This window comes from Pistacia vera, unplaced genomic scaffold, assembly GCF_008641045.1.
Source record: "Pistacia vera cultivar Batoury unplaced genomic scaffold, PisVer_v2 Contig503, whole genome shotgun sequence".
NCBI lineage: Eukaryota > Viridiplantae > Streptophyta > Magnoliopsida > Sapindales > Anacardiaceae > Pistacia > Pistacia vera.
This window is the reverse complement of record NW_022196339.1, coordinates 2333045-2344749: the sequence shown is the minus strand read 5'-3', so window position 1 is coordinate 2344749 and position 11705 is coordinate 2333045. Positions and strand designations below refer to the sequence as shown.

Sequence of the window (11705 nt, the reverse complement as noted above, 5' to 3'; positions counted from 1 at the left end):
AAACACGTGTGAAGCGACGGAAAACACCGGGGTGGTGTTCGCCGTAGGCACTCCGACGCTCAAGTCAGCAAGGCTGAAAGAGGCTAATATAGTGAGGGTTAGGGAGTAGAGAGGTTACCGGAAGTCTAGTCGGAGACTGTGACTACGGCCGTGATGTGAAGCTCTCAAGTAGGAGCTTCAGGTGTGAAGGTGTATTGTCCATCCCCCTTGTGAGAGGGCTGGCCTCTGTTTATATAGTGACTGTCTGGTCTCCCAATCCTGGTGGGAGTAGGGAGTCCTAATGTAACTCTGATACAAACCCTAGAAGAATTAGAGCCCTGATAGGCTGTCTTACCAATGTCCGGATAGGAAGGTGATTCTGATTAGGAGATCAACTTCGAGTAGGAAAGTGTAAGTCGGGAAGGTGACCTCGAATAGGAGATTGCTCGAGAATAGGAAAATATTCTGAGGGCCGTGGGCCCTGGATTCGCCCATGGGCCTAGGAAATGGGCCGGGATTAGGCTTGGCTTCTTCCTTGTCAGGCCCGTTTTCTTATTTGGGCCGAGGATGATTTTTGGCCCTAACAGACTCCCATTTGAAATAGACTACATTTCCCTATTTTACATTCCATGTTATAATTTTATAGCAAAATTTTAAGAAAAAATATACTTAATTTTACTAGTCAACCATGGATATTTTTTTTTTCTTTCTATTATTCATTATAAGAATAATATCATATAAAAAAATCCAAATAAAACAAGTATACAGAAAAAAGATACCATTTCTATGTAGAATGGACACCAGCATAAGAGGGCCAGCCTACAAAAGTAAATGGAATACAGTCTGTTTGCCAAACTCTCGCACTCTCACTCTCACTTCCCATACTCTTCTTCCTCTATAAAAACCTCTCTCTTTCCCTCTTCACAAACCAAACTTAATTATCCATAGCTATGAAGCTCCATCTCCTCTCCCTACCCCTCCTCTTCTTCTTCTTCTTCCTCACCCTCTCCCACGGTCTCAACCCCAAATGCAACATCCCTGACCGCGGCTCAACCCTCCAGGTTTTCCATGTCTTCAGCCCTTGCTCTCCCTTCAGACCCTCCAAGCCCGTGTCCTGGGAAGAAAATGTGCTGCAAATGCAGGCCAAAGACCAGGCCCGCCTGCAGTTTTTGTCCAGCCTTGTGGCCAGAAAATCAGTGGTGCCGATTGCCTCCGGCCGGCAGATAATCCAGAGCCCTACTTATATTGTTAGGGCGAAGATTGGAACCCCTGCTCAAACCATGCTTATGGCTATGGATACCAGTAATGATGCCGCTTGGGTTCCTTGCACTGGCTGTGTTGGCTGTGGCTCTACTGTCTTTAACACCGCCAAGTCTTCTTCTTTCAAGCCTGTTGGTTGCCAGGCCGCTCAATGCAAACAGGTAATGTAAATTATTTCATTATTTCTGTAGAATTTGGGAAGTTCCAATGTTGATTTTATTTGCAAAAGAGATAAACATCTTCATGATAATTACTTGAACAGGATTTCAAAGTTCAAACCTGACTGTCAAATTGGGTCCCTAGTGGGTGTTTCCATATGATTGTTGTCACTATATCTACACATTTCTATCTCCTTCTTCTTTGTAAGGTTTTAAAAACGATTTAGATGCTTTTTAAAATATTAAGAATGATTTTAGACGTAATAAAAATATTTTAATTAGAATGAATAGTTTATAGCAAGTCTGTTCAAATATCATGAGGTGTGCTAGAAACACTATTTATAGCAGTATCTTTTTCACTCTCTCATTCTTATTGTCATCCGTGTGCAAGATATAAAAAAAGTATGAAAATATGTATATATATTTTTTTTCATTTTCGTTAGCTTTTTGTACACATATCTAATGGTAAGTAAAAAAGGGGTGGGTCTCCCCATACCCGAATGTATTAGACTAATCCCAATGGGGGCTCAGGTAAGTATCCTTGGCCATAAAGTGCTTCTAGTGCGGTTCGAACCCTGATATTGCAAGTAAAGTTTGCCCCACTTGGAGCCCAGTTAGGCACACCTCGTGATTTTTCATCACTCTTTAACTGATGCCAAAAGGTTCACGGGTGACAAAATATTACAAGCTACTTTCCAAACATAGAAAGTTCACATGACTTCACAAGATCACATAATGACACTAACAATCAATGCACATGAAATTTCAGGTACCAAACCCCACTTGCGGCGGCACCACCTGCTCATTCAACCTCACCTACGGTAGCTCCACCGTCGCAGCCAACCTCTCACAAGACAACATCACTCTAGCCACTGATTCAATCTTCAGATACACCTTTGGCTGCATAGCAAAAGCCACAGGCAGCTCTGTGCCTCCCCAAGGTCTATTGGGCCTTGGCCGTGGCCCGTTATCGCTTCTGTCCCAAACCCAAAACTTGTACCAATCCACATTTTCTTACTGCCTTCCTAGCTTCAAGTCCGTCAACTTTTCTGGGTCATTGAGACTTGGGCCCATTGGCCAGCCCAAGAGGATCAAGTACACACCGTTATTGAAGAACCCAAGAAGATCTTCACTTTACTATGTGAATTTGATGGCAATTAGGGTTGGAAGAAAAGTTGTTGATATCCCACCCACTGCTTTTGCATTCAATCCCACTACTGGTTCAGGAACCATCATTGATTCTGGTAATGTTTTTGTTTTCTCAATTTATTTTTTGTTTATTCTATAATAAAGGTACATATCTTATGCTTAGGGATGTTAATAGAAATTTATACTAAGATGGGTTCAATTCCATGTCTAGGTAATGGTTGGTCCAAATTAGTTATGTTCTTTTAATGTGACCAAAAAATATTGTGGGATAAATTGGACACTAGTTTTAAGTCAACTAATGTCACATTTTCTTTGTACTGCTGGAAAAACAAAATATCTAAAGCTAAGAGCCAAAAAAAGGATATAATGGGTTCGTTGGAATCATATATGTTATCGGTAGTCGTGATTGTGACAATTTTAATGTATTTACCTTTCTTATTATTATGGTGATCAGGCACGGTTTTCACCCGGCTAGTCACACCAGCATACATTGCAGTGAGAGACGATTTCGGAAACGGGTTGGCCGAAACTTAACAGTGACAACCCTAGGGGGATTCGACACGTGTTTATTCGGTCCCCAATAGTTTCACCAACGATAACCTTGATGTTCTCGGGATGAAGGTGACACCTCCCACAAAACAACCTGCTAATCCACACGCACAGCAGCCATCACATGCCTAGCATGGCTGCGGCCCTGACAATGTGAACTCAGTGCGAATGTGATAGCCAACATGCAGCAACAAACCACAGGTTTCTTTCGATGTTCCCAATTCAGGCTCGGTGTGGGCCCGTGAGCCCTGCAGCTGAGTTTGATGGCTTTTCGTGTTTGTTTGGTACTAATTTTTAAGAGGAAAAGGGCCAAATTAAAATTATTTGTAGCTTTTTGTAAGGGTTCTGATTTGTCACGGGTTCTCTGTATTTGTCCAGTGTTTGCATTTTCTTCAAGATGATGATAATTTATTGTCACGGTGACTAAAGTCTTTCATGTACTTTTTTTTTGTTAAAAAATTCTAATCAATCAATATACACCCCTGGTTTCTTTATAGTTATTATTTCGAGTAACTTTTTTCCAAAATAATTAGATTGTCTTTTCTTTTTTTAAGTTCTCTGACCCACGCTCCTTTCTTTAGGGAAAACTTTCTGAAAGGCTTAAAAAGAAAGAGGGAGTAATATCTAAAACATGTTTCTTTCTTTAATCATTTTTTGTACCGCAACCTTTATGTTGGATTTGACTTTTGAGGTCGTAATAGTATTTGTTTGGGAAGTGATCTAAGAAATCAACACTTTAACCTACTCAAATTGGTTTAATCTTGTAAAATTTTATATTAACTCTTAAATCCTCGGATGGTATAAGTGTTATTTTCTATTTCTAATAACTAATCGTTATATATAACCCTAAATTATCCTAAACTTGGTTTCAATATTGAATTTTAGATGTAAATTTAAATTAGAAAAAAAAAGTAATTTTCTGTTTTCTATAGCTTCTAGTTTTGAAAATATTTAAAAATATTATACTAAATATATCTTTCTTTATTAAAATATTAACGTACAACTTAGTTTTATATTAAACTTAGTTTATTCAAACTTTTTTTGAAAAACAACAAAATTGGTAGAATTATATTTCAAAACTTTTTATTTAGGTATATTTAAACATTTTTAATTCAATTTTTCATTAGGAGTAACACTATCCACTAGTAAACTCTAATAGTGGCTTGCGTCTACTATGTTTTTTGTATGATCTTAAAATGAAGATGATTATGACATAATATCAATAACATAATCGACTCATTCTGAACACTATAACTTAGATGATTTTGATAATTTGATCTTTACGATTATATTAATGGTCCAATATTTATCAATCCATATCATAACTTCACCCTAAGTTACATACTCCATGCGACATTTGACTAATATCACTAGACTTTTGATTATTGGTGTGTAAGCATCAATTGAGGCCTTCATGACAAATAGCCTACAATAAATAGCTTGATGCGTTTGGTTCATTATTTTGGATAGGATTTTGATAATATTGGGTAGTTGATAGGGGAGTATTAGGAGGTAAAATTTAAAAATTTATTAAAAAGTCCATAGGTTTACTAATCTAATTAAACACCCCAACATATAAATGATAAAAAATACCCTACCACCTGCAATGCCCAGATTCTGCCTCATCGCTGAATCTGGTTTGAAAAATCGCATTACAACACCAACCGGTCGATCTGTGTCGTAACGCGTCGTTATAGCCTTTCTGGCCAAATCCATCATGGATCTAGCCAGAAAAGGCCAGATCTACAGCCTGCTATAGCAGTTGACGGCCAGAAAAGGCTAAAACGACGACCATCTTTGATCGTTAGCTACGGCCAACGATATGGCCATCATTTTTTCGTTCAACGATCGCTATTTCTTTGCCGTCACTGACGGCTAGATCTAGCCTTTTCCGGCCGATCCACTGTGGATCTGGTTGGAAAAGGCCAGATCAGTGAATTACGCCAGTTCCGGTTGGTATTCACCGTTGTACAGATTCCGGCTACTACCGATGGTGGTTGTCGGAATCTGCCAAGTTATGGTCAGGGGGTGTTTTTTTTATTTTTAAATTTTTTTTCAGGGTATTTAATGAAATTAATACCTTATGGTTTAAAAGTAATTAGAAAAATTAGATATATTTCGGAATATGTGCCAGATTATTTTGGAGAATAGTAGTTGGAATATGGGTAGGAATAATGAACCAAACCCGGTATTTGATTTTGCCAAGCACTCATTTATATGGGCCTATGAAGCCCATTTAACGTTGCTTTTTATTAGACTTTTCTGGGAATTAGTAGCAAATAAAGGGGTGTTAAAAAGCCCCTAATTTTCTCTCACAAAAGTTCAATTTCTTGTTAAATGAGGTTAAAATAGTCATAAAAAGAGATAAATAAAAGATAAAATTAATCAGTTTTATAATTGAAGGAGGAGTTGAAATAAAAGATGTTGATTTATAAGAACATAAAATTAAGTAGTGATTTTTAACCCCACTCAGTATCATCGACACACCATAAAATATCCTAATTAACATGTTTTGTACATATAAATTTGACTCAAACATAACTGCAATGCTTTTTTGTTTTTTAAATTTACAAATAAAATACCTCTTTTGAAGTATTTTGGTCCTTCAAAACTATGGAATTTGGGTCCAGGCTATTTTATGAGATTCTTTCCAAAATTGACTAATTTTATTTGGACCCTAAATTAGTGGCAATTAATGTAATTTCCCAAAATTGAGATATCATGTCAATCAGGCACACTTAAAAGTGTAATTGTATTTAAAGCAAAACAAGCTCATGAGCCAGCCATCCTCTAGAATAGGGGTGAGTAGTTTTGGGTACCTTTTATTTTTCAGGGGAACCAAAACGGCACAATGCTAGCTCCCAAAAAAGGAACCGAAACCAGAACCTGATTCCTCACCTGGGTATCTTATAAAAAAATCAATTACCCCCTATTAGTTTAAAAAATGACAAAAATACCTTAAAAATTTACAAATACACCCATAACAAATTAAGAAAACCCACATTCAGTAGTTTTCAACTTTTGATTACTCATTCATTTGTGTCCAATGTGACTCATAAATCCTCTAATCTCTAGGCAACACTTGAATTCAGTCAATTCATCACCATGCACATAAAATTTCTCAATCAAAACCAAAACACAAACAGGTTCCAAGCAGGATACCCGTTTCAAGTTCTTTTCCCAGGTTCAGGTTCAGGTTCCAGTTTCAGTTCCGATTTCGAAACTTGTAGGAACCGGAACCACATAGTGTCGATTCTAATAAAATGGAATCAGAACCTACCCGCATAGTGTCAGTTCCGGGTAGGTTCCGGTTTCAGTTCCGGTTCCGGTTCTGGTTCTACCCGCTGCCAATGCTCACCCGTCTAGAAAGGCATAATTGAAGAGTTCCAAATCAGATTTAAATTAAAAATGTTATTAGCAAAGTTTGAGTAGTCAGTAGACAATCCAAATGCCAGATTAAAAGAGAATTTAGGGAACCAAACCCAGAACTGGGCATACCATTTGCAAAGTTTACTACTAAATAAACAATTGAAAGCCACAATATAAATATTTAGTCAACCAAAACCAAATATGCCAGCAGATTAGAAGAAAATGTCTGTTATAACCTAAGCCTGATAAGCAAATTCGCAACACAAATAACANTCTTCAACCCGTAACTAACCCTAGAGATTACACCCTTCGAATCTCTAAGTACAGCGTATACAATACACCTAGAATGACCTGACCAGTCACTCAATAACCAAGTTACAGGAAACACTCAACCCAAACTGAAAAAACCCTAAAGGCTCAACAATGGTGTTTAACGAAGAAGAGAGAGACTTGTAAAACGAATACTGAATCGAAATTCATAAACTGCCAAAATAATTCTGCTTTTATATGGTCAAAATTAGGGTTGAATTTCAGCCGTTGGATCTTCTTCTCATCAACGCTCAGGATTGTTTCTGTCATTTAGATCAAAGCGACGTCGTTCCACTTAAGTGCAAATATGACAGCGTTTCAAGCCATCATCCAACATGTTGAAAAGCTGAAAAAGTCTGGCTATGCCCATGATGATGTGGTGTTTCATCAGCTTGATGTGGCAGACCCTGCAAGTATCAGCCGTCTAGCAGATTTCATCACAAATCAATTTGGGAAGCTTGATATTTTGGTATGACTTAGACTCAAAAGTCAAAACTATATATATATATATATATAACAAAGGTGATCACTGATTAAGTACTGTGTATGTGGCCATACATTTATAGCAATATTTACTATTATCCTTCTGGGGCAATTTAAGAAACCAATCCACCATTTTCCTATAAACTATGCAAAACTTATGATTTTTTCTTTAAGTAATACTAGTCTTACAAAGAGGTATATAAAGAGTCATACAAAAAGTCAAATCAAGCCTTTGAAATTCATAATTACCTATTTCTCTCTCTCTTTTTCCCTTCTTCTGGACTTGACTCTTTGTATGACTCTTTGTATGCCTCTTTGTAAGGCTAGTATTACTCTTTTTCTTTTAGTCACCAAATTGATTCTTTAGTCTCTTCTCAAAGCATTATCATTAAAATTATAAACTAAAGTAATAAATTTTAATGTTCTAATCTACATTGCATAGAAAAAAAAATGTTAGGTCTTGGACTTATAAGAATCAAAAGGTATACGTTAGTTTTTTGGGTAATGTTCAACTCGTAACACTAAAGAAATTAAAAGTATCCCAAATTCTAGCTTAAATGTCTGGACTTTTTGGTAGGTGAACAATGCAGGGGTTGGCGGTGTAGTCCTATCGGGTGATGTTGACGTTGCTACTTTATCAGGTCTTCTCAAGGTACTACTACTTGCCTTAAAATCACACTCCGTTTCAGACCCTTAGTTTTCTTGTTTCTACTATTGACTTGGTGAGTATTAACTATTAAGATAATTTTTTCTCTCTATAATACAGGCAGGTCCATCAATCAAATGGAATGAAATATCAACTCAATCTTATGAGTTAGCTGATGAATGTGTTAGAATAAATTACAACGGCGCCAAAAGAATGTGTGAGGCGCTTATTCCCCTCCTCCAGTTATCTAATTCCCCAAGAATTGTCAACGTTTCATCCTCCATGGGAAAGTTACAGGTAAAACAATAACTTCTTACTTCTTGCTAGAAATATACAAGTTCCATTTCAACCCTACTCAAAACTTTGTTTCTCATTGTTTTGTTCCAGTTGGTGACAAATGAATGGGCCAAGAGAGTATTAGGAGATGTGGAGAATCTTACAGAAGAGAAGGTGGATGATGTATTGAGAGAGTATCTAAAAGATTACAAAGAGGGTTTGCTAGAAACCAAAGTGTGGCCTGCTTTTATGTCTGCTTATATTTTATCAAAAGCAGCTATCAGTGCTTGCACAAGGATCTTGGCCAGAAAGTACCCGAGTTTCTGCATTAACTGCGTTTGCCCTGGTTTTGTCAAGACAGACATAAACCACAATGGCATTTCGTCGATCCCTTGTGTTTGTAACTTAATCTCACGAATTAACCCCAAGACTTAGCAAGATCTGAAGTCCTAACGATCTAGAATCTTGAAATCGAAAAACCCCCAAATCTGACAAACCCTAATTTTAGAATTCGTCAAGAAGACCAAGCGATTTCTAACCCTAAATCCCCTTAGAACTTTCCAGCTCTGATACCACTGTTATAACCTAAGCCTGATAAGCAAATTCGCAACACAAATAACACACACAAGATTAAAGAACAAAGAATCACACACACAACACAAGACACGATTTTACCGTTGTTCGTCTATCCAATCTTGGATAGACTACGTCCACGTTGAGCTCCGAAATACGAAAGCTCACAGCACTAAGAAGATATTCAACGATTACAAGAAGGACAAGAATACAAATCTGCCAAAAACAGACTAACACCCAACCAAGGCCTAATCACTCAAGAATCTCTCAATAATCTGCAAGAACAGAGGACAAATACCAGCCTCTAGAAGGAAACGCAACCCTCTCTCACAATCAACCCAGATTACACCCAGAAAGATTTAGCAAAAACCAACCCTAGCTTATCCCTCTTTTGCAAACCCTAATACCCGATTAACAACAAAACGCGTTCTTTTTTTTTTTTTTTTATCACTGTTGCTCTTCTTTATATATGTTTGCGTTCGTAATCCTCAGCCCTTGGATCTATATTGATCTGACGGCTGAGTTTCGGTAATGGTCTTAAATGAAACGACCCCGTTTTGGCTTCCAATGGACTTAAGTGAAATGGCTCCGTTTTGGCTTCACAATATTTTCAATGTCCAATGTTATTAATTATTTGAATGACTTCATCAGGCGATTTCAAAACTAGATTCTAAATCATGGATCATCCAAAAGCCTACCAGGCATCATGCCTAGACATCAAATAATCTGTTTATTTTAACTTCTTCATTTTTGCTTTCAGAAGCCAATAGAAAACTTTGCCAACTCTTAAGCACACAGCTAAATGACAATCTGGTATGTATTGCAACTTTATTGTTGTCCCTTGATAGAGGAAAAAAGTATTCTAACAACCACTAAATTAACAATCCATGGTAGAGCAATGTGCATTGCAAATTCATTGTTGTCCCCCTCGCAGTAACCAGAAGATTAAGAATCCAGTACAACAGCAGAATGGTTCAATTAATTAAACAAGAAATCCAAGCTCCAGGGGCCAATGCTAGCATGAGTAGTAGATTTGCACAATTTTGAGAATCTGGTAGAAAATTAGGCGTTGCAGGAGGATACATGTTCTCAGATTCTTTAGCACAGCAGAATACATTAGAGACTACTGCATATGTAAGAATGTAACAGACTTGAAAGTTTTAATCACTTACCAAGTTGATTAAACCTAAGCGGATTGGGTTGCTAACTTGATTTTAGTGCTTGTGAGTTTGTTCATTCATCACCAACACAAATCAAACATTCATGAAACAAAATAAAGCACACCAGGGGATTTTACATGGTTCGGCAAAATGCCTATATCCATTGGACCAAGTCCAGATGAAGCCAATCCACTATGATAAACATTTACAGTTCAATTACAAAGCCAAATTAAGCATCAATTGCAAGAACACTCCTTGCTGTCGTAATGCTTTAAACTCCACCCTTTGGTCGAACTTCGAACTACCACAGCAAGCTCCACGTTAACGAGACCACCTAGTCAGCCTTGGATCAATCACCAAAGACGCTCTCCAGTTGAAGTAGCTTGAAATACCATCAAGCAATAGCCACATAACCAACGTAGAAGCAAGGAGTATTGATGAAGGTATTTGTAAGCCTATCTAAGCATATGAAACTTGATGTAAGACAAAAGAAACCTTTTAGAATACACAGAGTACTTTCAAAGGAATTATCAGGCTTTAAATGAAATTGCATTGGAGAAGAGAATATAAAGAAGAAAATTTCCGGCCAATGCAAGGGGATAGGTGGCCAACAAGATGCATTTTGGTTTTACCTTTTTGGAAAAGTTTATTCCAAACTTTCTTGGGACCACCGACAATTGCAAATAAACTTTCTAGCACATTGTATGAATAAATTTCAAGTGTTACGGACCACAAACAATATCTCAAAAGAGAATAAAAACAGTTTAATGGAATATCAAAATGCAATATGTGTTATGCAAAATATCTGTCAAATGCGTGTGACCACTCAGACTCCGAGGTGCCCACGCGATATAATGGAAAAATAGATCTAATTGAAAATAATCACTTCGACAGAGAGTCGTCACACTGGAAATTTAAACAGAAAATGATTGTGCAATAATAAGAGTGAAGTGCTCATACCACGACTAGTGTTACCACACTAGAATCATAAGTTGACAAATTGTCAACGTTTCATCCTCCATGGGAAAGTTACAGGTAAAATAATAACTTCTAACTTCTTGCTAGAAGTATACAAGTTCCATTTCAACCCTACTCAAAACTTTGTTTCTCATTGTTTTGTTCTAGTTGGTGACAAATGAATGGGCCAAGAGAGTAATAGGAGATGTGGAGAGTCTTACAGAAGAGAAGGTGGATGATGTATTGAGAGAGTATCTAAAAGATTACAAAGAGGGTTTGCTAGAAACCAAAGTGTGGCCTGGTTTTTTGTCTGCTTATATTTTATCAAAAGCAGCTATCAGTGCTTGCACAAGGATCTTGGCCAGAAAGTACCCGAGTTTCTGCATTAACTGCGTTTGCCCTGGTTTTGTCAAGACAGACATAAACCACAAAACAGATATATTAAGTGTTGAAGAAGGTGCCGAAATTTGTGTGAGGTTAGCTTTGCTGCCCAATGGGGGTCCTTCTGGTCTGTTCTTTTCACGGAAAGAAGAGACCTCTTTTTGAATTGAGGAAGTTGATAAATTTCAAACCATAGCTTGTAAAAATTCTGTGCTTTTCCCTTGTATTGTGGTGGACTTTAGTAATGTGTTCCTTTAAACAATAATATTATGATTATTTTTATGATTGATCAACAACAAATCTTAATTTCTTCTTTCTTCTCTTCTCCATTCTGTATGTATAATCTATGGTACAATGATATTATCATTCTCAAATTTTAATTCAATTATCTCTATGTAAAACTTAATATAAAGGCTCTTAATTTTCAAGATAGGAAATTAACCATATTCTCGACAT

The 11705-nt window shown here is 37.1% G+C and overlaps 1 protein-coding gene and 1 pseudogene across 1 annotated transcript; both read left to right on the top strand.

The window, feature by feature from the left end:
* The first annotated feature begins 848 nt into the window (after positions 1-848).
* LOC116105751 lies at positions 849-3353 on the top strand (annotated as a pseudogene).
* A 3727-nt stretch (positions 3354-7080) lies between these two features.
* Positions 7081-11414, top strand: LOC116105715 ((+)-neomenthol dehydrogenase-like). Its single transcript, XM_031392123.1, has 4 exons — positions 7081-7242; positions 7834-7908; positions 8023-8199; positions 11037-11414. The coding sequence occupies exons 1-4, from the start codon at positions 7081-7083 to the stop codon at positions 11412-11414; spliced, it is 792 nt and encodes a 263-aa protein (XP_031247983.1).
* The last annotated feature ends 291 nt before the right edge of the window (positions 11415-11705 follow it).

Coding starts and splice junctions, on each gene's coding strand:
- LOC116105715 (XM_031392123.1), top strand. CDS start 7,081: ATGACAGCGTTTCAAGCCATCATCCAACATGTTGAAAAGCTGAAAAAG. Junction 7,243..7,833: donor TTGGGAAGCTTGATATTTTG/GTATGACTTAGA, acceptor ACTTTTTGGTAG/GTGAACAATGCAGGGGTTGG. Junction 7,909..8,022: donor CTTTATCAGGTCTTCTCAAG/GTACTACTACTT, acceptor TCTATAATACAG/GCAGGTCCATCAATCAAATG.